The 17,616-nt window shown below is 40.9% G+C and overlaps 3 protein-coding genes across 3 annotated transcripts in view; 1 reads left to right on the top strand and 2 right to left on the bottom strand.

Annotated features, from left to right (window-relative positions):
* Positions 1-17,616, bottom strand: part of LOC145451971 (RNA-binding motif, single-stranded-interacting protein 1-like) — a 248,113-nt gene that overhangs the window by 125,516 nt on the left and 104,981 nt on the right. The window lies entirely within an intron of this gene.
* Positions 2,176-10,716, bottom strand: LOC145452191 (transcription factor 23-like). Its single transcript, XM_080330417.1, has 4 exons — positions 9,650-10,716; positions 9,273-9,439; positions 9,127-9,200; positions 2,176-3,233 (listed from the first exon to the last, which is right to left on the bottom strand). The coding sequence occupies exons 1-4, from the start codon at positions 9,781-9,783 to the stop codon at positions 3,042-3,044; spliced, it is 567 nt and encodes a 188-aa protein (XP_080186543.1). The 5' UTR covers positions 9,784-10,716; the 3' UTR covers positions 2,176-3,041.
* Positions 11,587-15,217, top strand: LOC145452192 (uncharacterized). Its single transcript, XM_080330418.1, has 4 exons — positions 11,587-11,739; positions 13,769-13,936; positions 14,308-14,528; positions 15,013-15,217. The coding sequence occupies exons 1-4, from the start codon at positions 11,731-11,733 to the stop codon at positions 15,137-15,139; spliced, it is 525 nt and encodes a 174-aa protein (XP_080186544.1). The 5' UTR covers positions 11,587-11,730; the 3' UTR covers positions 15,140-15,217.

The raw sequence follows: 17,616 nt of genomic DNA on the forward strand, positions 1-17,616 counted from the left end.
AGGGGTCAGCAGCCTTTCGTACGCAGCGTGGCAAAATACGTCAATATTACCAATTGGCGTGCCAAACATAATTAGTTTTGTCATAATTATCGTTTCAAGTGAGGAATCCCATCGCTTATCTGAAGCTGACGACGGAGTCGGTTACGCCAGTGGTTTCAAAGTGTGGGTCGCAAAGGGTGTAAATTTTGGTCGCTACCAGGATTGTAACCAAGTCACAAGGCTCCGAGTCACAAGTCAATCTGACTTTTGTAGTTTCGACTCGAGTCACGTCGAGTCATTTTCAATTCACCACCGAGTCAAGTCCTAGTCCAAGTCAGCAAGCAGAGGGTCGAGTCCGAGTCATGGTATTATGACTCGAGTCGAGTCCAAGTCTTTGTGTTGACTGCTCAGTTTCCAGTTAAAGTCTTGTTAAACCCACATTTTATAACTGTGTTTGGTGATACCGAAGAATTCGCATTTATAATATACTAATTTTCCTCGCTTTCAGCAATTTCTCGTCGCATTTTCAAGTACCAGTACCAATAGACGAAATCTCAATAGTGAGGTTATTTCACTTTTCTTCGAAATTACAATGAAATGTCGGTCTTGGCCGTCTGAGTCTCGAGTCATATGACTTGGTTCAAGTCATACGGAATGACTCGAGTCGAAGTCGAGTCGATACACAGATTTACTCGAGTCGAGTCGAGTCATTTCAGTATTTTGAGAAAATTACTCGAGTCAAGTCGAGTCATCACAAAATCGTGACTCGAGTCGGACTCGAGTCGGGTCATGACTCGAGTCATTACAACCCTGGTCGCTACAGCATCAGAGCTATCGTTTAATGAACGTAATATTTGCTCAATTATTTTGCAAAAATCAAATGCCGGTTCCTAGCAGTTCCGCTCCCACATGTGGCACACCTTAGAACAGTGGTTCCCAACCTTTTACCGCCCGCGAACCATTTCGAAGTTTTATGCAGTGCTCACGTACCACCTACATCCACCATTTATGACGTCATAATCAGGTATTTGACCTAAGCTAGGTCTATTAAACTAGGCATCACCAGTCAGGGTTGATGGGATGCATGGAATTGTTTTTTCACCACTAGTCACAAGAAGAACAACATATTGAAATAACAACAAACAAAAGTCTATTTATTTAATGCGATGGCTGCATTGCTTATTTTGCACTAGCCGGTCGATGCGTGGCATCATAGTGTCATATATGGTGTGGATGTGGACACTAGCAAATCTCACGGCTCAGTGAAATTGATCTACGTCACACTTTCCCTTTGGTCAAAGGCAAAGTGTTGAATTGTGACGCAACAATTCTGTTAGCTATACTCTCGGTTGGCCAGACAGAATTGTTGCGTCACAATGTCAAAACTCGATCACAATCAAAAATTCGAAGCAGATTTTGGGGGGTTCCAGGACCATGAGCAGAATAAAATTTATAATTTCGGAATCAGTACAGTAGCAGCTTTCCATTGATACCCGTTTTATCGAATTTAGCGCTCGGCAAGCCGGTGAAAAATGACCGTAAAGTTGCCTTTGACTAAATGGAAAGTGTGACGTAGACCAATTGCATTGAACCGTGAGATTTGCTCGTGTCCACATCATATAGGACACTATGGTGGCATACGTTTGCTCACACCGCATCGAAAGTCATGCATGGGTGCAACAAGTCGGTTTCGTTTCTTCGACGTAGGCTATCTTACAACGTACGCATCGTACCACGACGACGACGGCTTCAAAATGACAAATCAAAAACAATGACAATCCATTTTTATATTCCGTGTTGCGTCGATGTCTGTTTGCGAATGTATAAATCAGTGGAAAAGACCCATGGCGTCAGCGATAAACTCATAATAGACTGGCCTCAGTTAGACCGGGTTCAATTTCCGAATGCTAGTTTTTTCGAAATGGGAATACCGGTCGTAGCCTGCTACGGTCATGCGAATTGACGAGCTTAGGATATCAGTACAAGGCGTTGGTATCAGCTAATTGGCGATGGAACCCGAATCTCACCAGATTACAGTCGTTTGTCAAAATGCAGACCTCGATGTGGGCCACGAGAACTGTATTCTCATTGCTCATGCTCACCCATAAAGAATGTAAGTTGGGGTTAAGCTAGATCGGTATATTTACGTTGAGATGTTAATTCTGGAACACATACTGTTTTTAATCAGGTCCACGATTTCTGATATCGATATAGCACGTAGGCTTTTATTGCATGCCTGCATGTCTGCGTACCCCTACACTCCATGACCTCGCCCGGATGATATCATATCTGCGAAACTTGCGGTATTCTGAATATTTAGAACTCTAAACACTGGACTAGGTTTAGCATTCCATGCGCCGTTAAACATCATAGCCATATAGGGCTGGGCAAAATCGTGTACCTGAGTGATTCGATTCTGAATCACGTATTACACTTCGAGTCGAGTATTCGAGTATGACTCATTATGATATATTAACAAAATGTACTACTACTATTCAGATATGTACTTTCTATGCCACCACAAAAACATAATGCCTGTTATTGGTCACATTAAAGACACTTTGGTATTTTTTCGACCATACCGATTTCATTGCACTTCTTGACAACGTTATGGGATGATCATGACTTCGGAAATGTGTTATTTCCAGTAAAGTTCGTAACTTTGTACTATGTCACGTATTCTGCGACACGGCCAATCAAGCTTTCAAGGCTTCCTCAGTGGAAAATAGCATCAAAACTATAATTCTCGTTAGTAAATTAACTTTCAGTTGCGAGGAGCGTATAATTTCAGTACTCGAAAAAATCGTCTTTTACTCCTCGACTCGAATCATTAAAATTAATACTCGATTCAGATTAGAGTACTCGAATCATTGTGCCCTGCCCTAATCACAACAAAAGGACATAATTATATAGCGTGAGAATAATATGCGGTATAATGATAAAATATCTAAAAGAGTATATGATTGCGAATTAGACATTACAAGCATGCAGAATTGCAGATATATCTATACACGTGTGTATGTGTAACAGCGTTACTGGAAATATTTCAACGTCGATAGCGTTTAGCTGTCAAAAAGATCAGGAAATATTTCATGTAGCCGTATTTCCTTGGAAGCATTTTCTTTTGCATTGTTAGTTACATCAAAATCCTTGGCGGCGCGTTGTAATACGTCACTCGCAATGTCGTTTCCATCCGTTCCATGCCTCTTGTTTTCAGTCATGTCGGAATAAAACACTGATCTCATCGGCCATTTCTGTAAAGCGTTAACAGCGCACTATATTGAGACATGATAGATACGATCATTGTGACAAAGAATCGCAATACAATTGAGCAGAAGCTATATGTTATCTGATTGAACGAGCAACGTGGTATAAGCCTACATCCTTCTATTGTATTCACCTAACGTTTCCCTTGGTTGAAATTAAGATGATTATATATTATATGCCATAATTTTATTCATGATATGATAAGTGTACTGTATATGTATATTTGTGGGTCAAAGTTACGAATATGTTCTTTAAGAAGACGACAGCATGTGATTATCAACAAAAACTCAAATAACTCCGATTCTACTTGGTGTCTTTTTACTTAATCTTGTTACTCCGTAAATCTGTATCGGTTGGATTGCAGGGTTGTAACCAAGTCACAAGGCACCGAGTCACAAGTCAATCTCAGTTTTATAGTTTTGACTCGAGTCAAGTGGAGTCATTTTCAATTCACCACCGAGTCAAGTTCGAGTCCAAGTCAGCGAAAATAGGCTCGAGTCCGAGTCACGGTATTATGACTCGGGTCGAGTCCAAGTCATTGTGTTGACAGCTCAGATTTATGTCAATGACTTGTTAAACCCACCCTTTATAACTCTGTTTGATGATATCGAATGGTTCGCATTTATAATATACTAATTTCCCTCACTTTTAGCAGTTCGTGGTCGCCATTTTCAAGTACCAGTACCAATAGTCGAGATCCCAATTGCGTGGTAACTTTACTATTCTTCGAAATTACAATGAATTGTCGGTCTTCGAAGTCTGAGTCTCGAGTCATATGACTTGGTTCGAGTCATGCACAATGACTCGAGTCCAAGTCGAGTCAATACACAAGTTGACTCGAGTCGAGTCGAGTCATTTCTGAATTTTGCGAAAATGACTCGAGTCAAGTCGAGTCATCAGAAAATCGTGACTCGAGTCGGACTCGAGTCGAGTCATGACTCTAGTCATTACAACCCTGGTTGGATGACTCGCGGCAAAGTTTTGGTGTTTGGTTTCGCAATGACGTTTTAAGTTACTAGCGCTGCGATTAATTATCAAGTTCATTTTTGAACACAATGATTTATCATTGATTGATGACGAATGATCATGAACCATTGTTGCGGGCGAAACATTTATGTAAGCTCGATTCGTAAGTTCAATTGCAAAGTTACAGCCCTGTCCTGTACTTTCACCTTGTCCTAAATATGACAAGTGTTATGTGAACCATATGGAAGGAGAGAACACGAAAATAATACGCATATTATTGAAACGTGGTAGAATGAATCAATTTTTAATCGGGTTAAACTAGAGCTACCATATTTTGGAATCGGGAAAGAAGGAAAATTTTTCAAAATTTTCAGAAGTACAATACTAGGGTGAAATCCGGAAAAATTGGCAAATTTTTCCCGACTTTGCGGTTGGTTGACTGAAAAAAAGGTCGTCTCTCCCGATCGAACCAATGATATCCCGCTACAACGTACGTCTTTGCTATTTAGGGTCATTTGTGCCCATTTTCACTCGAATCTGTCCATTACCTTGGCTAAAAAGCTGTAAGGAGGACGAATTGCCAAAAAAGAGGATAGTTAGACGTCCTCGGAAGACATTTTCAAAAACCTGAAAAAGGTGGACAAATCCTCCTAAGTAGGAAGTATGGTAACCCTAGTTTAAACCCTTCTGGCAAAATGACGAAACGTATCTGCATTGTGCAATCATTGAAAGCGGCAATCAGAGACTGTAAAAGCCGCAGTTTGCCCATCCCGTAGCATATAGCATCCCGGTAAATGATATATCACCGTTTTCGAAAACTGCATGGATCAGTGTCCATGTCCACGGATAAATATAGGCTCACCTCATAACTAGGGCTGCTGTGCACAACGATTCGAGAGATTAGTAAGAGTTTATATTTTTGAGTACCCAAACGATTTGCCCCTTGCGGTTACGAATATATTCATCAACGAATACATAGGCGCCGACTTTTATTTTTGCATGGGGTGGCGGTTGGCGCGTGGCCAGGGGGTGTCGAAACCCCCTCCTTTTGAAACGCAACACCTCGACCTTTTGAAATGACCATTCTGGCGCTAATATTGTACTGCAATTCAACAAGTCGTGTTATCAGTGTTACGTGGGGCCACGACCAATTAGCGAGGTTTGTTTGTGCACGCATATCGCATCGCACAATGCAGCGCGACGCGATCTCCCGCTGAGACTATTGCGAAATTAGGTCATTGATTGCGGCGCACTCGGCATTCGTCGCTGGACTGAGAACTGAGCAGTACCATGGCACGACAATTCTGGAACACGAAGGACAGACAAGAATTATGATTACAAACACGCACGGCTTATCATTAATTATCCCTTATCGCCAACACAATGGGTTTTACTTAGTATTGAGTAGCTCGCATCGCGACAATTGATTGCTCATTCAAACATAGATTTTGACTGCATTGCTTCATTTTCTGATTTACGTCCGCAAGGCATAATTGGATTAATATTATGGGCACTGGAATAAATTCAAACTAGCAGACACACACAATAAAACACTGCTCAACTTTGCGCTCCGCGAATATTTATCACAAAATTGGTTCACAAAATATTTTAAACGCGGCTTGCGGCCTTCATCGATGCAATTAATGCACTTTAATTTGTAGAATGTGAACGTATATTTGGTCGTCAAATCGCGATAGGAGATGGTGTTTCTCAGAGCACGCGATGGAATCTAGGTTTCTAACGATGAGGTCGAATTAGTACATCTAATAAGGATCGTTACGCATCAGTACGCTGTGAGAAATGCATAGTATTGATCAATTTTATCGGACTGTACAATCGGCCGGCAAAGTTGCTCTGATAACGAAATTGCAGACATGTCGCAAACCTGCAATAATTACAATTACAGGGTGCGCTAATCATACCCAAATACCCAGATACAGCAATGGCAACGAGCACAATTTGTTCAGACCCGGGCATAAGTTTTAATCAAAAAGATACATAAACACAAACAATATTACACTCGGAAATTGTTACTGTTAGGCGAAAGTGTTTTTGCGGACGACAGCAGGCCTGCATGCGGACGTGCTAAATCAAAATACCGACGATAGTGCACATGAGATATCAATTACCCATTCCGCATACAAATGATTCTAGCTAATTTGCAGTGCGCAGCATCGATAATACGAATTAGTGAATTGGCATTTCGCAAGAACGGGATTTCTAGTTATAAATGAGAAACTCCTTGGCTGGTTACGCGCTGGTTAATATCAGCTCGGGGCCTATACGGCCTACGCAGGCCCGATCAGCCAGTCGAATTTGATCGTAAAATGGTGCGCTTTCAATTATTCACGTGTTATTGCGGTAAGAGCAATATGGGCGCATGGCGCGACCTTATCAATAGAAATACATATCCCAAAGGTTTGAAATTCTATCCGTGATATGGTTGCGCCCGACAGAGTCCGTCCAGCAGTGAAGTGTATTGGAACATAGAAGGTTCCCGTTCAAACTAATCGAACAAATTCAGAATTTGCGCTACCGAGAATCTCGTGTTGCATCAATATTTGACAACGTAATTCGACGATGTGCACTGCACAATGCGAGGTATTAATAACAACTCAAACACTGACAAGTGACACCGAGGGAATACGAGTGTATAAAGCAGACAAGAATTAATAGCCTACAGATGATAGCGAACGAGAAAGCGCGCATCTAATCAGTAATCCCTCAATTTACGTACAGCACAATGGGGTTCCGAGTCTGACATCGCGACAATTGTTTGCTCATTATAACGACGTTTGAGCTGCATTGTTGCATTTCCAGATAAAAGTTGGCAAAGTCATGTTAGAGTAATGAATATGCGTATTGCGCATTTTGCGCAGGAATGACTTTCAATTCGCAGGCATAGGCTACACATACACACTGTTTTATTTCGCGCTCCAAGCCTCCAATTAAAGAGACTATCACGGAAGTAACTCAACAAATATTTTGTCAACGAATATGGGCGCAAATACACATTAATTAAGAGGAGAACGTGAATTCGCCCGTCTGGTCGAGAGAGAAGATGGTGTTTCTCAGCGCAAGCGTGTCGAAATCGACGTCGTATACGAGGTTGCTTCGATTGTCTGATTATTACTAATCACGGATTACAATTGATTGGGGCGTTGTAAGTACTAGTTCGTCGCCGCCGACGAAGCTGCGTATTCAATTATTCGCGCGCGTATCGGTTAATGGTAAATAGCTGGCATTTACGTGCTATCACGGACTCGCTAATTGACAGCGCTGATGATTTGAAATCGCAGACGGTGGGCGTTTAATCTTATTGCATAGGGTGGCCGCCACCCCGTAACTCGGCGCCTATGAACGAATATATCATCGTTTCGATATATTCTACTCAGTGCCTGGGCTACAATGACGTTTTGGTATGGTAGCATGTAAGGAACACTCTGCAACAAGGTATAGCGTTGTACTATCATCTTCAAAGATTCAAAAACCGCTGTTGTCAGCACCAATGCGGTCATGTAAAGGCTTGGCGATCTAAATGGTTCCAAATTGAAAGATGAACGCTTTTGTATTTGTCACAGGTTTCATTTCCGGTCTGGTAAATATGTTTTGGCACGTGGGCACGAGTGAATGAAGCGGAAATACTTGCCCACGCCTTCATCGCGTATATCAATAGCACGGTAACAAAATGATCTATAACGCGTGACCAACTAACTATCTGGTGACGGGGTGCAAATATTACGTGAATTCCGTAGTGTTTTGAAACGTAGGAATCTGTAATCCCACTGCACACAAGTCTGATTTATCACAGAAATGGAATACTGCGGTTGTAGCCAGGTCCTTGGTATGAATACTTGGCTTGCTGAAGAACTACGGCTCAGGAGTTGACAAGATATATATCGATCACTTTACCGTCCGGACTGTAATGTTGGCCCAGAGATTAAATGAGTGGTACGTCATCTCATCCGGAAAGAGCAGGAATTATAATGAATAATAGTCGTACTCTTTGGTTGGCTATCTCGTCATGAAAATACAACACAAATATCAGATATCAAATCGGTATCAAAATTACTTTTAACGACAAATCATACAAGTACGGATGCAATAAAAATTAATAACAAGTAAGTAAGTCTATAATTACTGTTTCTAAGTTGAAGATTTTTATACCGGGTACGCGTTTACACGCAACCTCTAGCATTGCAGAACGACGTGAAATTGCGTGGCGGCTTCTTAATTTGGTTTTTGGTCTTCGATGCGGAATGGAACTACATGCCGATGTCACAACATCAACCAATATATATGTACCATGCGTTCTCATCAGGCCAGTAGGACTCTGGTAAACTCCAATTTGAACGCTTGCCTTCGATTGTTGGACAGCATTTGCATGGAATTTCCGATTTCTCGATAAATATTGGTTACCGACTAGTGTTCCGCACACAGGCTGCCCTTGAATTCACAACTTCGGATCATACAACAACTATAATATTCATGAATCAAAGTGTTGTCTAGTCTAACGATGACTTCTGCATAATTGACTTTCGATTACATGATAAACTCGGAAAGCAACGTAGGCCTATTACCAACATTTACTACTATATTGGACTACCGGTACTATGAGTTGACTTTTTGCATTATCACGTGCCCATTTTATGTTACCTTCTGTTACTTTTTATTCAGTGTACAACTGAACAACTGTATGTAGCCTACATGCCCCTAATTTACGTGTTCTGGGACAAGATGTGTATCTGATGCAATGGCTGCTACCAAGTCGTCTCGACTCCTTGCTATCTTTTCATTTTATAGCAATCTCATGCCGTTTTGGAATCGATTAAGATAATAATAACCGAATGAATGGGTAAATGAACAACCGTATTTCTCATAAGCTCAGCTCCGCTGTGCTTTGCGAAACATTACCTTGACCGGATGCATCATGGTTTCATCGAATTTCTTACAATCAGATGGCGACCAGAAGGTGGTTTCGTTGCATCCTGCATTTAAAATAATTATATTAATTTACCGACATATACTATAAGAAGTCCCCAGAGCTCATATTCACTTACCGCAGCATGTTCGACCTTCCATTGGATATACTTTCTTTGAAAGATGCCTAATGTACGTAGTAGCCAAGATCAGTATGTCCAGCTTCGATAATTTCGTATCTGGGGGCACCGATGGCAAAATATGTTGCAACTTTGCGAACGCGTTGCGCAATGTCCGTACGCGATTTCTGAGATATCACATCAAACCGATATCACTCTACACTGCGACCAATATGCCAGCATTTATAATGTGCGTCACGCAATGTTTAGCAAAAAAACGTATCAATTTAAAATAATTTTAAACGTAGTATTAAATGCAAAGATTCTTGACATCGCTGCTATCAAGTGCCATACGGACTATCCAATGAGCAAGTATGCCTAAATTCACGAGTTTATACCTTTCGCGTGCAGCATTATTAGGATCGCCTCTTTTCCTCGTTGCATTCTTGAACCCACACTTTGTCGTCGCAGAGTTAAATTTTGATCTCTCTTGAACATGAACCGTCGGGTATCTTGTTTCAGAGTTTCTCATTTTTGCTTATTTCATCTGCGTTGAATATTGAGGTTTACTCGGAGAAGGATATCAAGTAAAACACATCACGAAAGCCTATATACTATGTTTTGATAGTAGCAAGATATGACTTCTGTGGACATACTTGATATCGACAGTATGATAGCGCTACTTTATAAAGATCACTGCAGAACTGATACGTGCAATGTGCATGTACGCGAGAAAAAGTCTTGGCAGATTACTCTAATGAACGTCGGGCACAAGGATGAGAAATCTCCTAAGATATGCAGTGGTATAGATATTCTTACCAGGTCCGCTGAATATTACTCGGAAAAGAAATCGAGAGCTATACCTTCATGACACAGTTGCGACGTGACAATATAGAGTATAGACCACGTAACAATGAAATTTCAAATATCACAATAACTTGTAACCGCTAACTTTCACTATTGGGGTGTCAGAATACTCGCATACTTTATTGAGGTGATATTTACTATTCACGTAAAAGCCTCAAGATGGATTTGACTTTGCGGGAATCGAACTGTAAATCTCTTTTACTTCGTCGCTTAAAAACCTTTTCTGAATGGAAAAATTCGACGGTATTTTGCGGTAAAATTATATAGCTCATTTGCCACTCCATCACGGATATAACTCGCCATGCCCGAAATTATATAACTCAAATAAATCGCTAAACAAAAGATTTGGTGTTCGAAAAATAAAAGATATGAGGAAGCTAGAAATTGCCAAGTTTATGTATCACTTCAATTTCCCTCAAATTTCAACGACTGCTTCACCTCTGAATCAAAAGCGCACAAGTACGGCACACGCGTGTCAACGAAGAACAACTACCACATGGTCAGAACAAAATACAAAAAACCGCATTGCTCCATCAAGTATGCCTGACCCTAATTGTGGAACAGCATCTCGTCGGCTATCCGACAGTCGCCGAGCATGTCCGCATTCAAGACGAAATACAAGCAATTTCTTCTAAATGAATACTATAGTTAGCCTTCAGGATTACCCGACCACGACTCAACATATCGATCTCGCCTTCCGCCACATGCCACCTCGTTTTGTCGTTTGCCTTCTGTAATATCTGCTTTACTTTTGATTCAGTGTGCAATCTGAGTATGCCTCTTCTCTACTTCGCCTAGGCCGAGGTATGTGTCTGATTTAAAAGACTACCCCAAGTCGTTTCGACACCTTCCGATCTTTTCATTGTATCGCAGTCTTGTGATGTTTTGAAATGATGAAAATAGTAATAAACTGATACTTATGATACCGATCTTACTCGGTGTCGCCTTGGTAGATGTAATAAGTCACAATACAACTTCCGTCACTTTGTTTTTGGCCTTGGGTTTGAGACAAAGAATGGCATTTCCCCTTAAACGCCATTTTGATTCGGATAATCTTTCATAAATTTATTATGTCAAAATGGTGATCAAGTTGTCGTTTGCGAAGAGAAAATGCATCCAATCCACTGTACGCTGTAAAGGTACTTTCTGAAACTAAATTTTCATATTGCACCCACTCCAATGGGTGAAACGAGTCAAATGCACCAATTGGTATGGAGATATATCGCAGGGGTGGAGACAATTCCAGGAAGGGGCAATAATGTGGTACACGTTATTGGGATATGTCTCCATATTGATGTATTCGACTCGTTATGGTGGAAATCCGGTAAATAAACCAATTTCCATCCATGTATTTACAGTTATTGTTCAAAGTATATCTGAAAGATTGCAAGCTATCACTATGTTCATAACTAGGTGAGGCGTGTATCCAGGTTCCGACGCTGACATCAGACCAAGGAATGACTCATACACGCGCACGAGATATCACGCTATCCGCTCTCTTTCCTTCCTTCCGACCAAAACGAAAACACAATTATAAAAGGACGGTATTAAAAATGCGCTCTTTTATGGAATTATGAATGCTTCGAACTCGGAACTTTGAAGGAGTATTGAGATGAAGAAGGTAGGATTCGATTATTTGTACGCATCCATTGTCATATTCGATACGAAGAGATGTTCGTAATTGATATTTTGCCTTGCCAGGGTCTGATTAATGTGATTTTATAAACTAACTGTAGGAATGTTTTCGGACATGATATGTACCAACTTAGTGACTACGATCTCATGGCGATAACATGTAATGACTCGACTATATACGGGGAAGTCATTTCTGACTATTGGGGAAGATCCCTGCTACACGATATATCAACCATCTCACAAAATAAGAAAACCAGCGCCTTTCATTGGGGAACATTTGCGTCAGTCCTGGTGCCTTTTCCTATTTTCTCATTTAAAAATCTTATTGTCATGAGGATCGCGAAGAAAATAATGGGTGCCAGACACCGATTAATTTATTTCACTCAATTCAATCAATTTACTTCCTGTTTGCACAGTCGATATTTTAAAATCTTCTAATTATGGCACGCGCTTATCACATCTTAGATATATTCTGAAATTGGCGAAAAATCCACTTCGTCGGACGCGAGCCCCGATTTTTTTTATAAGATGAGATCCTTATTGTACCAAATATGCAATTAGATAATGTCCGACGAGACATACGTGCCATACAGAAATGCCATTTGAAAACTGTCATCAAAAGTTAAAAAATAAGTCCATGAACTTCGAAATATGAATATAGGATTAGGGTTACCATAGGTCCTACTTTTTCAGGAAATCAAAAATGTCCTCCGAGGACGCCTAAATGTCCTCTTTTTTGGGAATTCTACCTCCTTTACAGCTTCGACAGCCAGGCAATTGGACATGCACAATTAATAGACGACATAAATGACGTGAGATCCGCAACGCGGTCTTTCGGGAGTGTGGTTGGAAAAATGAACTTTTGTTAGTCAACCCAACATACTTTACCGTAGAGATTCTAGAAAATGCAGTTGTTTGAGTCCGGTAATCTACTTTAAGTAATCTGTAAAAAGTGTCATCCTTTCCTGATCCCAAAATATGGTATATTAGTAACCCTAGATAGGATAGATGAGGATAGGGGACCGAAATTACAGCGGTGACATGGGTTATGTCTTTCTGCCTCACGCCCCACCACGCCCCTCCCCAGTCACTACACAATGTGTAGTACACATGTCATATACGGATCTGAGGAGCCTCATAATCGCATAGAATACGTAATGCATAAGCGATTTCAACTATGACCAAGATGATCTTATCAGAATATCAACGCCAGATGTCGCTAGCGTATCACTTTGCACTATGTAACTCGCACCACAGCTGTTAGTCAGCTACCACACTGGTTGCGAGTTCGAGTCCGATCGAGGTCGACTCGAGAATTCCTACCGAAGCGTCTTAGGTTTATTTAGGCTCCTACTCGACATCTGATTCGCGTAAGCGGAGTATTAAAGCATAGAAGTACTGGCACCGTCCACTTCGTGGTTGTTGTGACGCTCAAGTTCATTGTCTTTAGCAAACTCAAGTTCATTGTCTTTAGCGTCATTACCTAATTAAAAGAAACATCACTAATAATGACCCATAGGCAGAGTTGGTCAAAGTAGTCATCCCTGGTACTCAGGTCGTAATAGAAGTAGCGTCGTATATCTCCACTCAAATACAAGTAAAAGTAACAATTTTCATGTAAGTAAAAAGTAAGTAGAGTAAACAATGCAAGAAGGCAAAACCGACTTGAGTAGGCTACTCCAGAAAATTAAAAGTATTTCGTCACTGACAACCTATGTCCATATAGGCTTATGTGTATCATAGTATTCCATCAGCGGTTAAGATCTACGGATTCGTCAGTATTATCTACGACGTAAATGCTATCCCGATTTGTTTGAGAGATTTACGTAGATTTCCCCTGAAGCTGTATATTGTAAGCAGTCTCGTGAGAAGTGTTGAAAAGTCTCATTGACGTGACCCGCTAGTGATATTATGGGTTCCAGACTTCAAAAGTCATAATGCCGAGAACACATACAATTCCACAACGAAATCAAAAGATATTTAAATATATCAACGTGTATGATGCTTTTTTACAGGTTGGCATAATCGCACTCATATTCATATCCATTTCCTCTGGGGTGAGAGGAGCCTGCTATCAAATAGACGGATGTGACGCACCGGAAGGGCAAAATCCACTCGAATATTGGTCGCATCCTGTCGAAAAGTGCACGAGCTGCCGATGCGAACTGCAAAGAGTAGACATTGTAAGATTTTTGGCATAACCATATAATTTTCCCTTAAAGGTAATGGTGAAAATTATAATTGATACTTCGGATGTATTTTTTCGAATCTTACGCCGAATAAAAAGTACTCGTGATAAAACTCAGGAACAAAAAATATCCATACCAAATCGTTTCCTGAATAAGTCACGTCGATCAGCAAGTTGCGACTGAACGGTGGTGGGTGGTCCGATAATCGATTCGATAAAGGACCAGTGCATAATATTTTGTGGGCCCACCTTGTCTAACCCGTGTGTTGAATATTGTATGCGATTCTGTTGCTTCAAAACTCCGCGTAACTTCTATTTTATTCATAAAGAAACAACTTTCATCCGACTGCGTTATTCTCTCTATAGACTACATGCAGTGAATTCTATTATTCGACGAAAAAAAGCACAGTTGGCCAGTTCGTTGAAAAGGAGGAGGAGACTGAGGTCTTGAAGGAAGATGCTGAGTCAGTACAATGCACGAGCACATTGTCGTTCCAGTACGATGAAAACCAGGAGCTGGTCATTCCCGCCGGATTGAAGCACGTCACTTATTTCTATTACGACACGACAACGCATTGTTGTTCCACGTGAGTACAGAAAAAAAGCATTCGCCAACCTATTGTATGTCGATATTGTCATCAAAAATTAATTTGTCCTCCTTGACCATATCTATTTCATAGCGCGTTACGACCACGTTATGGCCCGATCAATATACTTAACCGAGAAGCCTTTTTCCATGAATATATTTGTAGCCTTGTGAAACATGTTTTGGAAGTTGGGAAGGCAAACGGGGGAGGGGAGGTTCAAGGCTCATGTGGTGGGATTTGGCTGGTACAGCAAAGCAACGTGTGCATAATATCATTATTCCCAAATACCGACTCTCCATACTTGACTCAAATGAATTGACTCTCGTCTCGAAGTACTGTGCCGGGCCCCAGTAATGAGTCTAACACTTCTACACGTATCTCCTCATGTGGCTTTTAATCACCTATTTCAACGAACCAACAGATTCACTAGCCACAATCCTATCATAGTGTTGATTATATATATGTCCTTTGTTCCTTTCTGCAGGTCATCTTCCTACGGCAATATTCCTCCGGGATGCATGGAGATATACGAAGATGAATGCACATCCAGTATCGTTCAAGAAGACGACCCCACCCAACCTTGCAACGGTCCCCTCTTCTTCACAGGTTGAGATATGAAGGCGCGACAATATGTTATAAGTGAATATTTTCTGCATGTCATCAAAATATAGCAATCCGGATGAAATGCACGCATCGCGTATCGTGCCGTGGGTGGTATAGGCATTACAGGCACCACACTAGGCAGGGATGTCAATCATACGGTCCCGGATGATTTCATTCGACCAGCGTAGCAATGCTGAGTACATGAAAATATGCTTATATTATCCAGCACATTTCTATCAGAATTTGACATAAGAAATACTTCTCATCAAAACAGAAGATATCGAACATGCTCTCAGATAATGCTGCCATTTAACTCCAGTCACCATTAGTAACAAATTTGTGACATCAACACAAAATTTCGAGAGGGTTAAATATACACTTAGTTCAGAGTTTTCACGTCCACACCATGCTTAACCGTCGTATACAAGAAATAATATAATGCAAATATCTGTAGTCACCTTGCTGTACAATTTCTGACTCAAAGGGTCCCGGCATCACAAAGCTATCTGTTCCCTTTTACCCATCAGATGTGCATTTTCAAAGTATGTCAGTTGCGGTAAAAATAATTTATTCGTCCTACCCCCTTTAGTTAGTGTGATGTGTTGGTTCAATGCGGTGATCTAATAACCTTTGTCATGCCGTGAATCAAAATGCTACCGTGGAAACCAGAATGGTGATTTTTATAAACCGAATTCAAAGAGTTCGCGTTTACATCTAAACCTCTCGAGGGGTTAACCCTGAGTAACCCTGTCTCGCGCTGTGATTTTCGAAATCAGTTATATCACCGAAACATAACATGCAAGGTAATCATACCTTTCGTTAGCCTGGGCGCAAAATTGGGGATGTTGATGACTAAAAATGCAAAATTGTCGTAAATCTTTGTTAATGAATTTGAAGTAGAGTATTTCCAGGCAGATAGTTTTACCATGAATTGTTATCGTGCTTCGCGCGACTATGTGCCCTTAGATTTCTTACTTGGAGTAACCCACCCGTAAAATTAAAAAATACGCCTATATTGTACAGAATCGAGTCTAATTGCTTTCACAATTACGAGAGAACGGAATATTCCCGGTGTCGCTCGAGGCCGTTATGTGATGCCTCAGTCTAGTGGTGTACAGCCCACGGGACTGGCATTTCGACGCCAGCCATCTCCTAGCCAGGACACACCATAGACATGAAAGTTTGACCCAAAATTATTGAAACGTGTTGGACGAAACCCGTCATTGCATTCTGAGGCCCGCGGTACAAATGCGACACGCAATAAATGCAATATATGCAAGTAACGATACAATATTGACCGAATTCATTTGTAAACTTGGAAATGTTTTTGCGCTTCACGCGGCTAGAACATGGATGCACACTTGCACAGTTGCACACCAGCACACTGATCATTCATAACATAAATGACAGCGAATTTTGGTGCTTACAAGTCCTGTGATCATCATGACCTAATCTAGCTCTAAACAACATGTCATCAATACTCAAGTGGCCCGAGCAATGGCTTGGGAAAACGCAAGTGGCCCGTTGACGAAAAAGGTTGGTCACCCCTGACAGTGCATACATTTTCAGCAGCATATAGCCATCATGTAGCCTACTTGTAGCAATGTGGGAATGGAAAATAAACGGACGGATATTGGCATATTTACATTCAATGAACTATTCGCACAGATATATAGACTATTGAGTTCTATATAGGGATGTTGTGAGCCTCTGAAAGGTTCAGGTTCGAGTGAACGCGAACCTTCATATTGCTAATTCCAACCCTATATTTCAGTGAAGTGATATATATTAATGTACACGATACCTAGCGACGACTCGGGACACATAATATATTGCCACAATGCTGAAGTACATACTGACTTTTTAAACGTAGCCAAATGTATCAACCGGAGCAATCAAATGATATATTAATCCCATAAAATCAATATTTTCCGTCGCTTTGCCAACAATATCAACGAGGACTTGCAAGGGAATATAGGTTTGTCCCTTAAGGGTCGACAATGTATTTGGCGTCTGAGTGTTGCTACGTTGATATTGAGCAGATTGTGCTATGGGTTTTATCCCATTAACAAGTTCTACAGAAGTAGCCAACACCCCGATGGCACGGATTTTGTTTTTATGATACAATAAACATATGAAATCGAGATGGACTCCGTACGCTTGCTAGATTTTCCACATCAGACAACGATATCAATTTCATTGATTGGTTGAATAAACATCATTCGCTGACTACCTACGTGTAGCGTATTTCGCTCTCGATGTTGTGTGATTGCGGGTCAAGCTCACAGCAGAGAGTCACTAAATATTCACAAACAGAAAGTTGGATATTTCGAGCAAACTTTTGTAACAAAGCAGGTAAAATTCTTGAGATTTTCAAGGTGCATGCTCGATTGCTCGTTTAGTGTTGCTTTTTTATGCTGCCAGCGCCATGCATAGAGTGGCCTGCATCAGTTGAAATGCAATAAATTTCAACAAAAGATGGTAA

Source organism: Botryllus schlosseri, chromosome 12 (genome assembly GCF_051294905.1).
Source record: "Botryllus schlosseri isolate E-star chromosome 12, Bs_hap1, whole genome shotgun sequence".
Lineage (NCBI taxonomy): Eukaryota > Metazoa > Chordata > Ascidiacea > Stolidobranchia > Styelidae > Botryllus > Botryllus schlosseri.

Coding starts and splice junctions, on each gene's coding strand:
- LOC145452192 (XM_080330418.1), top strand. Junction 13,937..14,307: donor AACTGCAAAGAGTAGACATT/GTAAGATTTTTG, acceptor TTCTCTCTATAG/ACTACATGCAGTGAATTCTA. Junction 14,529..15,012: donor ACAACGCATTGTTGTTCCAC/GTGAGTACAGAA, acceptor TCCTTTCTGCAG/GTCATCTTCCTACGGCAATA.
- LOC145452191 (XM_080330417.1), bottom strand. CDS start 9,783: ATGAGAAACTCTGAAACAAGATACCCGACGGTTCATGTTCAAGAGAGA. Junction 9,440..9,649: donor AATAATGCTGCACGCGAAAG/GTATAAACTCGT, acceptor GTGATATCTCAG/AAATCGCGTACGGACATTGC. Junction 9,201..9,272: donor GGAAGGTCGAACATGCTGCG/GTAAGTGAATAT, acceptor TTTTAAATGCAG/GATGCAACGAAACCACCTTC.